Consider the following 18598-nt stretch of genomic DNA (forward strand, 5'->3'; position numbering starts at 1 on the left):
GGTCTCTAGGGTGCTGTTTTGTGGTTATCTCTCTTAGCTCTTTCCCTTAAATGTGTCCTTTTGCTTTTTTGGAAATATGAATGCAAAGTAAATGTATTATTTTTAGTAGAAGTAGTAATAGTAGTATACTGTGCATGAAATATATAAGCACATTCGCTTATAAAAAATATAGTAAGAGTATAACATATAACATGCTATAAGGCTGTAAAACGAAGCTCTTCTGAATGCTGGACCAGCAAAGTGTGACGTGTTTCCCCTTTTAACTTAGCCAGCTCTCCTACAGAGATAACGGCATTTCAAAGCAGCTCACATTCAAACGGCTAAACTCTTTTGTAGTGGAGACTTCACTGCTCGACATTTCAAGCTCAAAAGTCACTCATAACAGAAACAGCATGTGACCCAGCTACTATTAATCTATATATATATACACACACACACACACACACACACACACACACACACACACACACTTGCTGGAAAAAAAAAAAGTCATTGCCTTTAGGACCGCCTTTAGCTTTGATTACGGCACATGTTCGATGTGGCATCATTTCCACAAGCTTCTGCAATGTCACAACATTTATTTCTGTCCAGAGTTGCATTAATTTTTCCTTAAAATCTTGTATTGATGATGGGAGATTTGGACCACTGCGCAAAGTCTTCTCCAGCACATCCCAAAGATTCTCAGTGGGGTTCAGGTCTGGACTCTGTGGCCAATCCATGTGTGAAAATGATGTCTCATGCTCCCTGAACCACTCTTTCACAATTTGAGCCTGATTAATCCTGGCATTGTCATCTTGGAATATGCCCGTGCCATCACGGAAGAAAAATTCCATTGATGGAATAACCAGGTCATTCAGTTTCTTCAGGTAGTCAGCTGACCTCATTCTTTGGTCACATAACTTTGCTGAACCTAGACCTGACCAACTGCAGCAACCCCAGATCACAGCACTGCCCCCACAGGCTCGTATGGTAGGCACTAGGCATGATGGGTGCATCACTTCAGCAGCCTGTCTTCCTACCCTGATGCGCCCATCACTCTGGAATGGTAAATCTGGACTCATCAGACCACATGACCTTCTTCCATTGCTCCAGAGTCCAATCTTTATGCTCCCTAGCAAATTGAAGCCGTTTTTGCCGGTTAGCCTCACTGACTGAAATAGGCTCTTACCCATTTTCTTAGTTAAATCCAGGTGGTGACCTTTTTTTTGGCCAGGCAGTATGTGTGTGTGTGTGTGTGTGTGTGTGTGTGTGTGTGTGTATATGTGTATATATATATATATATATGTGTATATATATATATATATATATATATATATATATATATATATATATATATATATATATAATAAAATGTCACTTCTTACTGATAGCTTTGTGTTTCTTTTTTTTTCATTTAGCTCTGAAAAATCCCTCAAGAAATGGACAAATTCTGAGCATAAATCATCTTTGAATAAAACTAAACAGAATGAAGCCTCTTAATGAGACCTTGATTGACCATGAATACATACACAAAGTATGTATGTAATCCCCAATAGGAAAATCCTTTAGGGAAAATCCACATCCCAACTGCAGCCATGGCAGAGTCCCAGGAGTACCTGGCAGACAGCAGCCCCCTCATTACAGCTGCCCGGCTGGGGAAACTCCGTTTGGTCCGCCTGTTGGTTGAGGGGGGTGCCCACGTTAACGAGCGGAACCAACGTGGCGAAACGCCACTGCTGGCTGCGTGCCGAGCCCTTAGGGGCAACCAGTCAGGCAGCACCATGCTGAGGCTCATCTGCTTCCTCCTCCAGAATCAGGCTGACCCAAACGTGCAGGACAAAGCGGGCCGCACTGCCCTCATGTACGCATGCATGGAGCGGGCGGGAACAGAGCTGGCCACTGCCCTGATCTCAGCCGGTGCCGACCCCAGCATGGAAGACTATGCCGGCGCGTCAGCCCTTGTCTACGCCATCAATGCACGGGAGCAGGACACCATCCAGGCACTCCTGGACGCATGCAGGGCCAAGGGCCGTGACATCATCATTATTGCCACAGACCTGAGCTCAGACGGGGCTCCCATGACTTGCCGCTACCTTAACGTGCCACCGTCACCCAATACCTCGCCCATCTCCTGCATGTCACCCTCCGACATCGAGCTGAAGACAAGCTCCCCGGGCTCAGAGGCTGAGGGGGAAAACATCTTCAACTTCAGAGCCTCGGGGAAGAGGGAAAGCAGGGCATCCTCGCCTCTGCCTCAGGAGGCGGAGCCATCGAACCGGCAGCGGCTACACTCTGAGCCCTGGTTGGCCATTCACGACTTGGCTCACCTCAGCTGCACCTATGAGGAGAGTGTCAGTCAACAAACCATGGAGGAAGAGGAAAAGGGGGAGAGCAGTTGCCACAACAACCCTGCGCAACAGCCACACCCCCCTACCAGAGCTGACCTCAAAGCGAACCATGGACAAGCGCAGTGCAGGAGCCCCGCGAAGCAGCATGCACTGGTAGGCCTGGAGCACCTGCACACCCGACGCAATACTCTGCCTGCGCTCACCACAGACCAGTGCTTCCTTCAACTGCCTGCCCTCTCCCTCAACCTGTCCACCTCAGACACTCACCTACACGAGCCACCCAGGACCATAACACTGCCACCAGTTCCTACAAGCAGAAACAGCCACAATTCCTCCAGTAGCACCAGCTGCCTCTCTCTGGCACCCCCTGCTGCCCCATGTGAATTTAACACCATGAGAAAATGGAAACCCCAGGAGCAGCTGAGTTTAAAGCCACAGCAGACACATGGTGCCAGCTTTTTGCCACCTCTACCCATTAATGCTACTGTAAACACATTCTCTGGAGAGCCAAGCACTGCTCTGAGGGCAGAAGACACCCAACGCCATAGGCCAGATGGTACAAAGACAAAGAAACCACCATGCCACTACTCTGGTCAGCTGGAACAGATGAGACAGTGCAGCAGTGCTGAGGAGATCCTCTTCATGCTATAGAGGCGGAACTCAAGACACACAAAGAGCTTACAACTTACACACCCATTCAAAGCTGGAGCCAACAAAACATCTATAAAGAATAGGCGAATAGTCTTTTCTGGTACTTTATATCATTAAGAAATGAATGGCTTAGCTGGGGTCAAGATTATTTGAGTAATGTTGCAAATCATAATTCAGAGAAAAAATAACTATAGAAGTATTGAAAAGCTCATTTGAGATTTTATTAAATAGTTTAAGTATTTTTAAAATGCATCACTGATAATGCTGCCCTTCACAACAGTAGTTTAATGTCGTCATGTTCTCTATTCTTCAACCCTTATCAAATAAGGAAAGGATCAGGGATCAAAACTTCAGTTCATTTCCATATCTGTAAGATTTAACAGATAATGAAACAAGAATTACATGCCTTGGAACCATGAAGGGTCTTGTCAATTTGCTGTACTAAAAGATTTTTTAGGACATACTATCTTTAGCTCTCACTAAGAATTTAGGGCCCTGTGTTTCTCAGACAATTGCACCCTGTGGCATTGCTGCTACTATCAGTCAGTAGGACATGAGGGCATATCTAAAAGCACTTGCAATTACCCTAATTATATAAGCGTATGTCTACATTATTGTGTGCCATATACATAAGTGTTGGGTGAAGTTGAGCACAAGGAGGGTGCAGTGAATAATCTCAGCTTATATGACTTGTTTTATACCTTTTAAATGGTTGTGCTGCCTCAAAAGTAGCATGTGTTTTTCATACAGCTCTAAAATTCCTATGGAGCATTAATACTGATTGAAGTTCCTCTGCTCCAACCCACTCCATTCAATTAGACCTCCCTCATCCCCTCTTTCCATTAATCAGGTAAGCGTAGACTTAGATACAACTCACTGCATGCAGCCAAAAGGATTCCAGTCCTGTTCGCCAATTAAATTTAACTGTTAGTGAGTACAATCACCTGCTTCCATGCATTATCATAACTAGGGGTGTTAGTTTGACATTTTCAGAGTATGATCATTTAAATCTCGCACATTTTCCTGGTATGATTTAGAGGGAATCTGGAGGAAGTGGGTCATAAAAGACCCACTCATGTAAAGAACAAAGAAATGAACAAGTAGGTGGTAAGAGATGCAATGCATTTTAATTGGTATTATGACAAAGTCAGTGATTCCTCTGTAGCTCACCATGCAGAGCAAGCTGCTGGAAACACTTAGTCCATGGGTTCAAGTCACAGGAAGCGCACACACTATCATAATGATAAATATATGCAAGTTTCCAAATGCTAAAAACATCTATGGTGAGGTTACTGTCCAATCATACCTCATGACTAACCATGTCACCTTAACAACTGTAATCATAACTCTATTTATGAAAGGAAATAATTCCATGACACTAAGTGCTGCACGATTCCAGTTTGCATCATTGGTGCCTGAACAAGGAATCAAATGTCTGTGGTGAGCTCAGACAGGTCTTCAGGGATCATAATGCAATGTTTTCTGTTCCACAAAAACAACACGCTGTTTTGCAGCTTAGTTACAGGAGCCTCTATTTTGCTGCATTCACAACCTTGCACAAATCAAATTGCCCATGCATAAATTTTTAAAAAGGCATTCAAAAGTCCTAAACGTGTATAGGTTGTAACCCTGCATACAACTCTTAGCACACTCAAACACAGCCCACTGTCTTAGATAAACACCAAAAGTGAATTACTTTATACATGACAACATTTACAATGACAAAAAAGTAACTATTCTGACTGAATCCCACCCAATTCAATTCTATTGAAGCTCTCGTATGTAAACCAGCTGACCCAGAGAACAGACAACACAAAATTCTATAAAATATTCCTACAGAACAGAACATTGTTCTTCTTATGGCAGTTGCTCTTATTGGAAACCAAGTCCAATATTACTGGGGAAAGGGGGTTGTCTACCAGCGCTGGACACATCATTACCATCTCTGTCCGCTGTGGAGACGCACATGTCTGAGGCAGTTGTCTTGTCTGGAGAACATCTTCCCGCACAACTGGCAATGGTATGGTTTTTCGCCCGTGTGGATGCGCTTGTGCGTTATCAGGCGCGTCCTCTGGGTAAAACCCTTCCCACATTCCTCACAGCGGAAGGGTTTTGAGCCTATGTGGACCACTGGGGCCCTTCCACGCAAGGGAAGAATGGGGGGTGGAGGTGGTGCATGGCAGCCGGAGGGTATGTGCGTGTGAGGGCGTGGAATGGCACCAAACGAGTGTCTCGGCTTCCCGCTGGCATTGGACGGCAGATGGGAGGAGCTCTGAGCTTGTTGCCTTTGGGATGTCATATGATTCAGATTATCTCCCAGCTGCCCATATTCTGTGTCTTTTGGTAATGTGCCACCTTCGTAGTGCATTGCTCTCTCCATTCGAACAGGCACAGATCTAAAGGAATCAACATGTTTACTGGTAACATCACTTTGTGTGTTTGGAGGATCCTTTAACATGGGTGCTATACAGTCCTCTGTGGGAAGCTGATCATATTGCTCTAGTACAATACAGCCGTCAGGCACACCAAAATCATTTGTTGTGTCGTCATCTGCAGAAGACCACAGATGAGTGTCTCTTTGATCTGCTTTGTGCTCAGAGCTAGTGTTTGGATCTACCACCCTGTAATCTGCTCTTGGCAGGCTCAGTTCCTGATCCACAAGCTCTTCGACCTGCTCAATCTTCATTTCAAACTCTAGTCCACTAAAGTCTTCTTCATCACGTACCTGATCTTGTCTGCTAGACTCTGATACATGTGTGGGAGGGGCCTGTCGCTCTTTAGTCATGTGGTGTGAAGGTGTCCCCATTTTGTGAGACAACTGAGGTTTCTCTTCTTTGAGCTCTCTCACTAAACTCGTATTAAATATTTCAATATGGTTCCCAGGCGGTGGTTCTTCTCCATATGCGATCAAATCTGATAGATGAAGAGGCACAGTTTTAGCGATGCTTATATTATAAATGTAGGGTACAGATCTTTTTAACCTATACTTAAAAACTGAGCTACAATAGCCTAGATGCTGACACAAAGCGCTTAACAGAACAGATACTAACCTGTATCCAACATTTCGACTTGAACACCGATCGAACATTTGTCGGCATCAGCTATCACTTTAGCTTGCACTTTCTTAAGTTCTTTCTCAGTCAGCTGTAGACGTTTCTTCAGCCCTTCAATCTCATCCTCTCTCCGCTTTATCTCAAGGTGTAAAACGACACTGTCCTCCTCAATAAGCTGGCTAATTTCAGCCACCGCTGCTTTCGTCAATACATTTAGTATAGCAGTGATCTGCGACTGCAACACTCCTACGGGTGCCATGTCTACTGTTAAAAATACAATTGAAAAAGTGACACTTTGTGTTGTAAAATGTCTAAAACAATACTTCATGTATGACCCTAAAATTACGTTTAGCTGCCTGTTTGAAAATACAACTGCACAACCAGGAACTACAAAGCAGTAACAATAGCCTAAATCATTTCCGGTAGACATGAATCATGGGAGCACACCCGCCAATATATAAGACTTCAGAAGTCTAGTTTTTTCAAATATCCGGAGATTTAATCTAGTGTAATAAATTACATTTCCAAAATAATGTTTCAAAAATTATTTTCATTTCACTGAAAAGGTGTATTTATGGATTTTAAACAAAACATTTCAAGTGAAGTGAATGTCTGTGCACCAGTTATATAGGCTACTGTAGCCTATGAGATCATGCTGTAACAGTTGCAGTGAACTCTATAATGCATGGCCCACGAAAGAGTATTTCTTTATATCTGTGCATATATGTCTATGAAACTATTTCAATATATATTGGCCTTTTTTTACCTCAATGGTACAAAGTGTGAAAAGGTTTAGCTTTAAAAATTTTTTTTAAGATTTGAGTGATCATCAAAAACAGAAGACCACTAGTATTGCAGACCTACACCAAAGGTTTTGGTCTGCTGCTGAAATTGTGCCTCTCTAATTTGTAATGTCTAAAACTTGCCCATTAAATACAGCAAGTAAAGAAATAGGCTTATGTAGTGCCCTGCAAAAATATCCAACCACCATAAAATTAATCAGATTTTTGTGGATTATAAATGACATTTTGATATTTTGTGCATCATATTTTATTTTAAGATAGTGGTGGGCAGTGGTAAGGCAATGGTTAAGGTACTTGACTTGTAATTGGAAGGTTGCTAGTTTAAGCCCCACCACTGCCAAGTAGCCACTGTTGAGCCCCTGAGCAAGACCCTTAACCCTCAATTACTCAAGTTGTTCTCAGTCATAATTGTAAGTCACTTTGCATAAATGTACCAATTAAGTGCTGTAAATGTAAGACCATTATAATTCATTTAAAGTAAGATAAGTTTCATGTATTTAAAAAACTAATTACATGACAAAAATGACTAACTGGAAAAAGTTGCATTTACATAATTATTTAACCCGTGCTGTGGAAGATTAAAGTTTACACAAACACAAAATATTGCTCCAATGAACAGTCATTAAAAGGGGTAATCTTTTCAGAGTACAAGACTCCCTTAATTTAAATATGATTGTTCAGACTATGAAGTAAATCTGTGAAATGAAGAACAAAGAGTGTTCTAAGGAAATTAGAGATTATATTCATAGACATGCACAAGAAAAGGTCACAAAATAATTTTCCAGTGAGCACTGTTGGATCAGATGTGAGGAAGTGGAAGCTGCAGCCTACCACCCAAGAGCCCAGCTGAAGCTGTCCCTCGAGCAAGTCTTGTGCGGGAGACCACTGAGAGCCCAACAATCCCTTTGAAGGTCTTACACAGTTCAGTGGCTGATATTAGAATTGCAGTTCAAGAGCTCTGTATAGAATTGGCTTGGGGGTGCCAGTTAGACAGAAGCCATTACTGAAGAAAAATCACAGAAAGTGACCAAGCTAAAACGTGGAATACGTTTTATGGTCAGATGAGACAATTGTTTTGGCCAAAATTAAAAACTTTATGGCACAAACTAGGGCTCCTCCATTGCAACAATGAATTATCAGGTGGGCAGCATTATGTTGCGGAGATGCTTTGCTTCAGTAGGGACTGGACATCTTGTTCAAACCGAAAAGGCTGAATAGTGCGAAATATATGGAGATACTGCTAGATAATTAAGTCTGCTTAAAAAAAATTAAAGCCTGGGAAAAACTTAAAAGTTTCAGCAGGATACTGATACCAAGCACAACACCAAAGTAACACAGGAATGATAGAACAATAAAAAGGTGAAAGTTCTACAATGGCAAAGTAAAAACCCAGATCTCAACCTAACTGAGATCATGTAGCACTATTTGAAAATTGTGTGTTCACAACCAATATCCAATCAACCTGAAAATCTTGGAGAAATCTGTCAGGAAAAATAACAGAAAAACATTCCCAGTGTGCAAACGGAGTAGGAACGCATTCCATTAGCTCTAAAGCTGTTAGTGCAGCAAAAACTAGTTCTACTAAGTACTAGAATTGAATGCTTATGTAAGCAGCCTTTTTCAATTTTTTTTTTAAGTTCTGATGAAAAATAATGAATTTTGACTTTGAAATTTAAATTTGCATGCTGGTTTGAAAAAAAAACATACTGGTTGAAACAATCCAAGGGTTGTTGAAATTCAGACAATCAGAGAACTTTCCTGGGGGTTTGAATACATTTGCAAGGACGTCTATGACAACAACCAGGTTACTTTGTGATTAGCAGAATAACAATACAGCCTAAATATAGTAACACAATAACAGAATGACAATATAGCCTTAAATATTTTAAACAGAAGTACATGATTTTCTCAGCAAATGTGCATGTTCATTAGCAAAGAAAGAACACCAGCTGTGCAGACTTGGTAAAAAAATGTTTTAAAAAAGTATTGGCCTCAAAGGTTTCATTTTATTGTGTCAAGATTTTAAATCAAACTGGGAATATTCCAACTATTGTACAAACATACACTACAGATATACTTAACAAAATCACTTTGTTATATGTATGGCTGTGTTTCATAATAGGAGTGCTTGAGCAGCAGAACCCAATCCCGCCCTCCCAATCCCCCCGTTCATTTCTTTTATTTATTACAGGTACACAAGATACACAGTCATATTGATTTGGTAAGACCATAGCATTCGTATCTTAACAGTATAAACATGACAAACTATCATATTTTCCCCTCCCATTAGTCACTTATAAAATTTTACTGAAATTGAACACGAAATACATGAAAGAAACATTTCAGTATTGTCTCCATAAAAGTAATTTTGAAGCATTCACAAAATAGTTGACACAACCTCAAAACTAAGCATTACAACTCACAAAAATAACTTACTGGAAAGATATTTAAGACCAGACCACTGCAACATATAAAACATCTCATTTCAGAGCAAAGAACACTGAATTTAGGGACTTTTTCATTTTTGACCTTGACCTCTGCTGAAATATATCACTGTCATGGGCCAACCAAGGTCCTGTATAGAGTGCAGCTGAAGGTGAATCATGTCACTTTACTCATCTGCCTGCCTAACATGAATTCATATTAAAATTCTTAATAAAAGTGTAAGAAAAATGAGTACTGGCAGATTATTGTTGCAGTACCCATGGTTGGATAAAATAAATGCTCTAATGTTTTAGTCATAACCACCACACACGCCAGCTGTCTTACTGGCTCTTAGCAACCAAGGGCCCGATGTCACAGAGTCAGAGTGTCAACGAGAACCAGATTTCGTCATTTGAGAACAGAAACAGGCGTTAAAACAGAGGCGTCGTGGCTTAAGCACGAATGTTTCGATGCCGGCTACGAATTCGGCGAAGGCAGAACATGAGACGGCATGGACATACATGCTTCATTTCAAAAGCAGGAGGGTATGGTGGGGATTTAACTAATTTCAGATTATTGAAGGAGACGTAAAGCAGCTAATTAATAGATTTACAGATAAAAATGTCTAATTTTAAGTGAACGTGAACCCACACTGCTATGATGCTCTCCGCTCGCAGCCTTAGCTAAATATAAATGTATTTTCTTTCTTTTTACGCCAGTGTTGCGCTTAATTACCGACGATAAAACTGTAACCACTGACTAACTTTACGCCCAACTCCGACGGCTCTAGAGGAAATCCATGTCGTGGCTAGGCGCAAATCGTTGGGGTCTAGAGCCCCAATATATAAAAAAGCCATAGCGACGCCTCTGCTTAAAAATCTTCGCAAGAGCACTGTATGTTCCCTACAAGCTGTGCAGGCGCTCGTGTCTCTGGCAGTTGTCGTGTCTGGAGAACATCTTGCCGCAAATCTGACAACGGAACGGCCTCTCGCCTGTATGCACCCACTGATGGGACACTAAACGGTTCCTCTGCGTGAAGCGCTTCCCGCACTCCCTGCAGGGGTAGATTTTAAACCGGGCGCTGCCGTGATCCCGAGCGTCCGGCAGGAGCTGCGCGAGCGCGCCCGCGCTTGTCGGGTGTGCGCGCTTGTCGTTCGCTACAGACGGCGCGTGGGACGCTTTGCGCGGCTTCGGCTTTGGTGGTGCCGCCGCCGCAGCCCTCCGCGCCTGCTGCACGGCGACAGTCTCCTTTACCCCCGAAACGCCCTCACCTCCATCATGGCTGTTGCTTTTAAGGGGCTTTGAACTGCTCGAGTTCACGTTTGCTTTGTCGGCAAACGCTAAGGAGCAGCTGCCGTCCTCCATCAGCATATGCGCGGCCGCATACTGCTCTGCTTGTGCAAGGAAATCTTTTCTGCGTTGCTCGAAACCACCAGAATACTCCGGTTCCCCGAATTCTTGCTGGTTCCCATTTTCTGTCACAGCGACAGACGACCAGAGCTGTGAGCTCCTTTGATCGAGCCTGTATTCCGAACCAGGGTGGTTTTGTTCTGCTGCTGCGCTGTGGCTGGACTGTGTCTGTTTGCGCTTCTCGTCATTAGGTTCTTCCACCTGCTCAATTTTCATCTCAAACTCCAGGTCCTCATCGGATTCCAAGATGCGAGTTGCTTCCTCGCACGGTATAAACGGTGGCGGAGCCTCTGCACAGAACTGATTATCAGGCAAGAAAGTGCCTCCATAACCCAACATATCTAAAACGAGAAAAACAAAATGTAACACGTCGTATGAAATTGCATTTATAACATCGTCACCATTTAATACTTCAGCAAATTTATATCTAGCCAGACAGCTAATTAGGACAAAGAAAACGACTGCATCTTAACCATCTTAATTATTTCGGAGTAAACCGTTAGCTATCGCTAATTTAACATTACCTCTAGACGTTTCAACTTGAACGGCGACTGAACATTTTCCAGAAACAAATGATTTCACAGTGGCTTTCATGCGGTGCAGTTCTCCCTCAGTCATCTGGAGACGTTTAACCAGATTTTCAATCTCATCGTCCCTTCGCTTTATTTCCAAACGCAAAGCCACAGCATCTTCCTTTGCCAGCAGTTTACTAATTTCTACCACTGCAGCTTTGGCTAGGACGTCCATAATGCTAGCGATCTGTGTTTGAAATGTAACACGGGAATCCATGTTAAGGTTTTTTATTAATATTGTGCTAAAATCAGTTTTTTCTTAATTAACGCTCTTGCGATAACTAATTTTTCTAGCTAGCAACGAGACAAAGCCTTAACGATCACTCCTCTGGGCAGCATTGTTTACTACCGGTTTATGTGACGCACACTTCCCCCTTTTCGCCTTTAATAAAACCACACGCATTCTCTTACCGCCACCATCTGGACACAAAGTGCATTTGCTCATTCTGGTTAATGCATTAACAACCTACAATATTATTGCGCATTTTCAATAAATCTGAATAACTGATAAAGCGAAGTTATTTCAATATTTTTGTGAAACCATAGCAGTGCTGGACCACTGAAAAGTATAACTCCTGGAGTTGCTCAGCCAAGCAGGTTGATTATACTTATGGGAAAAATTACAGACAAACAGGCAATTTACCTTGAGGGTTATCGTATATTAATCCGACCACAACAACAAAACAATTCAAATTCGGTAACTTGAACCGAATAACAATCCCATTACAATCAAATAGCTTCTAACAAGATGGAAAATAAGGATATTTTGATCATTTAATATATTGAAAATACATTCATGTTTTCAATATGTTAAAGACTTATTGTACAAATTATTTATGTTTGTTGAACATTTCTCTGGAATATCTGATGTTAGGTGAGATCCTGACAACAAAAAGTAATTTTACAGGGCTGTTGTGATTTACAGTGAGCTGTATATTGCAGCTTTTGCCAAATATTACAAAGGCCATTACTGTGATAAATTGCCCACCATCGTTGCTTCAGACAGAGCTAATACCCCTGCAGGAACACATTTCTTTAGGAGCACAGAAGCACCTTCCTTATAAAGCAAAACAGATTTAAATTGTGTCAATGAAAAAACACAAATTATGTACATAAATCGTAAGTGTATATAAAATTACACAAACATTTAGTTTTGAAACATTTGAAACTTTTTAAGACCGTAATCAACTAGGAACCCAGATCTGTCCAAGCCCTCCCAAATGATACTAAACAGCAGGAATGAACTTTCCCTGACCCCTGTAAACAGTATCACATCAAAGCAGTGTTACACAGACCCCCCCAGAAATCTTGACACAGCTGGAACAGGGCAGCCCACTGCACAGATGTGCTCTCCGCACAGACCGTCTGCGTGCCTGCGACAGGCTGAACCCGCACAATATACATGAGCTAGTCTGGCCTTGGTGACTTAGCAGGCACTTTTTGAGCTCGAAAGACGACTTTGAATCTTTTGCTGCAGAAAGCACAGCTCAGTGGCCTGCCCCTCAAGTGAGTCTTCTCATGCTTTGGCATATGACTTACAAATGTCATTCTGAAAATCCTGTAGTGCATTTTGTTTTTCTTAAAAGTGCAGTTTCTCATGGATTTAAATACTCTCATACACTTCAAGTAGGTTATGCAGGGTTTGCCTTTTTGGTGCAGATGTAGACTCCCGATAAACCGTCGTCCCTGGACTCTGGTCTAGCAGATCTTGTTTTCAGTGCCTCTGGTCCAAGCATGTTATCCCCCTGGACATTAAAAATGAATTTGGCTCCATATAGTGCAAGCAGTGGCTTGGTTTCTGTTGATTTACTGTGTGAAAGAGTATTAGCAAATGGCTGATTGACTGGATCCGCCTCCATTACTTGAGTATCTGTGGATTTCATACCTCTATTTAGTTGTGTCTTGTTTGCACTTTTCTTTTCTGTTTCTGTCAAAAATGTTTCGGAGCTCTGTAAGAATGACCAAACAATTTTTTTCTGGGTCTTTCTCTCTTATGATTTGGATACTTGATTTTGCCTGTGAGGTGCTATCATCAGTGTCTGCAAGGTGTTTCGAGTGTGCCGTATCCACATTATGCCCTTCCAGGAACACCATCTACTTGTGACTTATGCAGCTTTTGTCTTTTTGTTGCAGCAGAAGACTCTCGTCAACCGTCGTCCCTGGACTCTGGTCTAGCAGATCTTGTTCTTTCTTGGACATAACCTCTTCTTCATGCTTAATTTTCAGTGCCGTTTGTCCAAGCATGTGATCTCCGTGGATATTAAATGTGGGTTGGGCTCCAAACAGTGCAAACAGAGGCTCGTTTTCTGTTGCTTTACTGCGTGAAAGAGTATTAGCAAATGGCCAATTGGTCTTTCTTTCTTATGTTTTGGATGTCCGCAAACAGGATTGGCTCACTTTTTCTTTGCCTGTCTTCTGTCTCTTTTTTTTTTTACATTTTGCCTGTGAGGCGCTATCCTCAGTGTCAGCAATGTGTTTCGAGTGTGCCGTTTCCACATTATGCCCTTCCGGGGACACCGTCTGCGTGTGGCCTGCGTTTTCATCCCTATGGGTTAGCTACAGATAGCTGTTCTTCCTGAGGAATGTTTCAAATTCAAAACACTCCTCAGTCTTAGGTACCTCAGTGGGTCCTGCAAAAATGGATTAAAACTTATGCTGCACCGATACCCCAGTTAGCTCATGGTTCATAAAGAGGAAAATTCCACTGAGGATTCGAAATAAAATACTTTGAGCGCTAAAATTAATAAATAACTAATGCTTCTCTATGATACTTTTCTTGTTCACTGAAATATGTTCCTACATGTTGTGATTTGTTGTCGGCATGCTCTTCATGACGCCGTTCAAGTACAATCACATTATACAAGCTTACTCCATACTCGCCACTCCAGTTAGCCTGTCTATTGACAACTCTGGCCTCGGCTAACTCGAGTTTCCTCCTAAGTGCATCGATTTTCTGTTGTCTCTCACGAAGCTCTTCGCTGAAATCTTTACAACTGCTGTTATAAAATGTTAGATGATCTCGTCAGCCGCTACTTTGGCCGATCTGGACAGAATGCCTGAAATATGATTTTGCAATCAATTAGCCAAGCGTTCCGGACTCTAATGTCTGAGAGAGAGAAAGCAAAATCCTTAAAGCAAGTTTCTCATCCAATACTATAACCTATAGTACAACGACGCTATAGGTAACTGGTCAGCTAGCGGTTCGCTAACAGCAACACAAGCTGTATAAAGTATTGCCATATAAATCAGTATTAATGTTGTTTTGTTCATACGTCAATGTTCATTATGTGGGGTGGCAGTATTTATCGAAGATTGAGAAACTTAAAGTCATCTGTTCTCATAATTTAAGATCCAGTCTGGGCAGAAGAATCGTGTTTACAGCAGCATGGAGATATATCCGTAGTCATTGGATACATTCAACTATTGCAGACGAGTTGCAGGTTTAAGCTAAATAAACACGCGAACAATTTACTGGAGTATGACTTAGAAGCGTGACCACGTTCTACTCTAAAGTGATGATATGGCGGCCTGCAATCTAGCCTTATCGCCACCTACTGAAGAATCTAGTGTAGTACATATCCATGCACTCATTCAAAGGTTTGTTATAGGCTACTCTATATTGTGTTCTGAAAGTTAAGATCGTGTGTGAGAGAGAGAGAGAGAGAGAGAGAGAGAGAGAGAGAGAGAGAGAGAGAGAGAGAGAGAGAGAGAGAGAGAGAGAGAGAGAGAGAGAGAGAGAGAGAGAGAGAGAGAGAGAGAGAGAGAGAGAGAGAGAGAGAATAGCTCTACCATTTAGCGATGATCTTTGAGTTACCATCCTTTTATGATTTTTGTGAAACCCAGCCCTGGTTTGGAATCAAGCATACAGAGCACTATGTCAGAAGCATAGCCTGCTGTTGAAAACACAAAGTTTACAAAGATGTATGTGAAAAGGGTGGGATTCTCTTAATTTTTCAGAACCTGGGCATGGTCATCAGCATGTTACAAAATGAAACATTGTATGTCTATATTCCCTGAATTTGATATTTTATCTCTTTTATACTAATTTACATCTTATACAGTCAATATGCAAAATATTAAAATGTGCTTATAAAAGTCTAGGTATTCTTCCTTTATTCTTTATTAAAATGTGATTTGTAAGGCCCAAAAATATTCACACAGTAATTCAGTTAGTCAAGGAAAAATAAACACAGTTGTAGGTTAAAACTGCAGCTCTTGCCTAACACACATCTACAGCAATGCACTCTTCTAAATGGTTGTTTGAGGATTCCAAACATAAGCTAACTTGTATACAAACTGAAACATAAAAACATTTATCTGAACTTCCAGTCCATTCAGAAATAATTTACCCTTGGAATTATTTTACTTAGATGCTGATCTAATTTAAGTAGTGTAGTGTGAGATTTTTTAGACTGAGGTTGAGACTATAGTGAGCCACTGCAGTCTCTAGTTGTGCCTGACTAACTAGGATCATATCACCTGAAAACTTTTCTATTCTCTGAAGAAAAGGTCACCCATTTATTTTTCTGCACCATACATCCACTTAATCTTAAAGTGCGTATATTTATTTATACAAATAAAAGTGGAGAAAGACCATGTTTAATTTTGGACCATGCTTAGTTAAAACTGGTTTCTGTTTTTTCTGAAATGAACTGAAATGTACAAACATTAGAATACAGCTGTGAGCTCTTGTAAAAAGCTCTGGTGAGCAATACCTGCAGGCTCTAGTTAATAAAAAGCAATGTGAATGAAATGGAATAATTGTAGTCATTGTACTATGTACTAATAAACTTTGAGGTTGTAGCTCTGCATAAATGTATAACACTAAATAAACCTTTATGTTTTGCTTTTGTTCAAATATCCAAGGCATAAATTAACAATTCTGTGAGAAAAAGAGCACAGTTTTAAAGTAAAATCAATATGACACCAAGACTCACATTTGATTATCAAACACGTGTGTCAGGTAACTTTGCCAAATTGAATAAATATCAGTCATTTTGTCCAAAGGCAACAGCAAACTAACAATCAACCTTGGACACCATGTGTTTTTTCTTACAATGACCCTTATGATGTAATTACAACCTGTGACCACCCCCCCACCCCCCCAGAAAATAACAGTTTGTGTGACAGGCATAACTAATCAGAATCACCAGTAACCATATGCCTCCTCCTCCGTGTGGCTCCGCTGGTGCAGTTTGAGGGAGTTCAGGTGCGAGTACGACTTGCCGCACTCCTCACAGCTGTAGGGCTTCTCGCCTGTGTGGCAACGCTGGTGAGAGATCAGGTGTGAGTTGCAGTAGAAACGTTTGCCACACTGCAGGCAGGTGTAGGGCCTCTCGCCCGTGTGGATGCGCTGGTGGATCTTCAGGTAGAAGCGGGTGGTAAAGGTCTTGCCACACTGGCCACACCGCGAGCTCTTCTCGCCCATGCCTGGCCCATCACTGCCCTGCTCGGCAGTAAGGGAAGCTGCATGGTGGCCAGGACCCACCTCGACCCCGGCTCCAGCCCCCGCTGTTTCGGCGAACCGTCCTAGCCGGAGCTGGGTGGTGCCATCTAGCTGTGCTGTGTTCGTGATGCGTTGGCCCTGGCTTGTGTTAGGAGCCACTTGTGATGCCCCTGGTCCCTGTGCTCTTCTCACATTTAATTCACTCGACACAGGTGAATCCCAGATAACAGCTGGCTTTGCCTCACTGGTAAGGTCATCACAGCCTGCACAATCATATAAATGTGTCAGATCCATGCCCGGATTAGAATTATTTTTGCCTTTCTTTATTGGACGATGACTGCCTTGCTAAGAATATGAGATTATATTCTGTTAAACAGATTTTTAAAATTTCTCTGCCTAGCTGTATTGTCATAACTATGCACTTCATTAAAAGTACTAGGCTCCACTTAATCCAAAGCTTGCCTTAATGTAGTTAAAGTTGCAAATGGTACCATTGTTAATATCCTCTTTACCTTCTCCTGGTGTATGAGGTGAATCCTGTTCTTCATCCCAGCAACCCTGACTCTCCTCTGCCTCTGGGTATGAAGAGCAAGACAGTGTCTGGATGAAGTCAGGAAATCTGGATAGATATGGCTAAGATTTGGGGGACAATGGTTTCATGTGTGTGTTTTTAACAAAAATAAACAGGTATTTTGCATCTACTACAGAGCAGCTGACGGCATGTTACCCCTGCTGCTGTCCCCTGTTTTCATCTCCGTTCTCTCCTCTTTGACATGCAGCGGTTGAACTCCATCCTGCTGCAGGATAAAATATGAAAAACACACGAGTGTAAAGAGTCCAGCCGGTAACTCAAAGAAAGATAAAATACTTGACACAAAAACTACCTTTGAATTGAAAGATGAATTATCCGCATGCATGTCTCGCTGCCTTTCCTTATAGTCTGTAGTTGGGAGAAAACGAGATTTTTTTTTTTCTACATAACAAATGGCATAATTTATAGTAAATTTTTTTTAGCACATCTTTGCATTTCAGAAGTTCACCTTTTGCACGTGAAAAATTATTTCGGTTTCAGTGAGCCAGCCTACCTCGCAGATTAGAGGTGTTGCTAACTTGAATTCCCACTGAACGGAGATTCGGAGGTTGGCGGAATGCTGCCTGTCGTGCCGACCTGAGCTCGCTCTCTGCAAACTGTAGTTTACACAAAAGGGACTCGATCTCCATTTGTCTTCGTGATATCTCAGCGCGTAAAAGCGCGGAGTCGTTATCGATTATTTTCGTCATTTCTACCAGCGCACATTTGGCAAACCTTTCTATTATGGATGCCAGTTTTGCATGGATATCGACAGAAGTAGACATAGTGCATACAAGTACGACTGAACCGACTTATTTATTGTGTCTCAGCTGTGCTGTTTGTATTTAAGGTTTATAGAAAAGGTAGAACGCTAGAGCCAAAATAATGTCGTCCTAGTGTCCCGTTAAAAGCGGGTGTGTCCCGTGACTCAAGAAACGTAGATAACTCTACTGTGCCTCAAACCCTGTCTTGCAAAGGATGGTATTTTTTTACAGTACCTAAAATGTTTACATTAGTTTTCACCAAGCGACCACTTCCCGACTCAGTGACGACGATCGACGCTCACCACTGTGTCCAATAGACTAGAAGAATGCTTATATTACCGTAAACACTGATGTTATTTTATGGAAACGATAAAGACATTCAATAAAAAGACCATACCATTTGAAATGTAATTGGACTTCATTAGATGGAAAATAATGACAATCATTATAGGGAGAACGTCCAAATATATATTTTAGGCCTATATAAATTCCTAAATTCCTAAAATGGTAGCAAGCAACAGCTTTTTTTAAAAAATGGCTAATTTGGTCAGTTATGCCCATACTGACACAGTGGCGC

General features: G+C 41.7%; 2 protein-coding genes across 2 annotated transcripts; one reads left to right on the forward strand and one right to left on the reverse strand.

The window, feature by feature from the left end:
* Window positions 1-1574: 1574 nt before the first annotated feature.
* On the forward strand, window positions 1575-3892 carry LOC113584677 (ankyrin repeat domain-containing protein 34B). The gene has a single exon (XM_027021747.3). The coding sequence runs from the start codon at window positions 1575-1577 to the stop codon at window positions 2976-2978; it is 1404 nt and encodes a 467-aa protein (XP_026877548.2). The 3' UTR covers window positions 2979-3892.
* Window positions 3893-4086: 194 nt separating this feature from the next.
* On the reverse strand, window positions 4087-18338 carry LOC113584678 (uncharacterized). Its single transcript, XM_081723920.1, has 9 exons — window positions 17772-18338; window positions 17571-17626; window positions 17414-17483; window positions 17199-17261; window positions 16398-16949; window positions 11638-11644; window positions 10170-10312; window positions 6029-6439; window positions 4087-5891 (listed from the first exon to the last, which is right to left on the reverse strand). The coding sequence occupies exons 1-9, from the start codon at window positions 18040-18042 to the stop codon at window positions 4915-4917; spliced, it is 2550 nt and encodes an 849-aa protein (XP_081580046.1). The 5' UTR covers window positions 18043-18338; the 3' UTR covers window positions 4087-4914.
* Window positions 18339-18598: the final 260 nt, after the last annotated feature.

Source organism: Electrophorus electricus, chromosome 11 (assembly GCF_041902795.1).
Source record: "Electrophorus electricus isolate QZ-2024a chromosome 11, ASM4190279v1, whole genome shotgun sequence".
Taxonomy (NCBI): domain Eukaryota; kingdom Metazoa; phylum Chordata; class Actinopteri; order Gymnotiformes; family Gymnotidae; genus Electrophorus; species Electrophorus electricus.

What these genes read in the sequence shown, in the direction of transcription:
- LOC113584678 (XM_081723920.1), bottom strand. Translation starts at nt 18,042, where the DNA reads ATGTCTACTTCTGTCGATATCCATGCAAAACTGGCATCCATAATAGAA. An exon ending in CAACACCTCTAATCTGCGAG is followed by an intron (nt 17,627 to 17,771) that starts GTAGGCTGGCTC and finishes TCCCAACTACAG; the next exon opens with ACTATAAGGAAAGGCAGCGA. An exon ending in ACCTCATACACCAGGAGAAG is followed by an intron (nt 16,950 to 17,198) that starts GTAAAGAGGATA and finishes ATGATTGTGCAG; the next exon opens with GCTGTGATGACCTTACCAGT.
- LOC113584677 (XM_027021747.3), top strand. Translation starts at nt 1,575, where the DNA reads ATGGCAGAGTCCCAGGAGTACCTGGCAGACAGCAGCCCCCTCATTACA.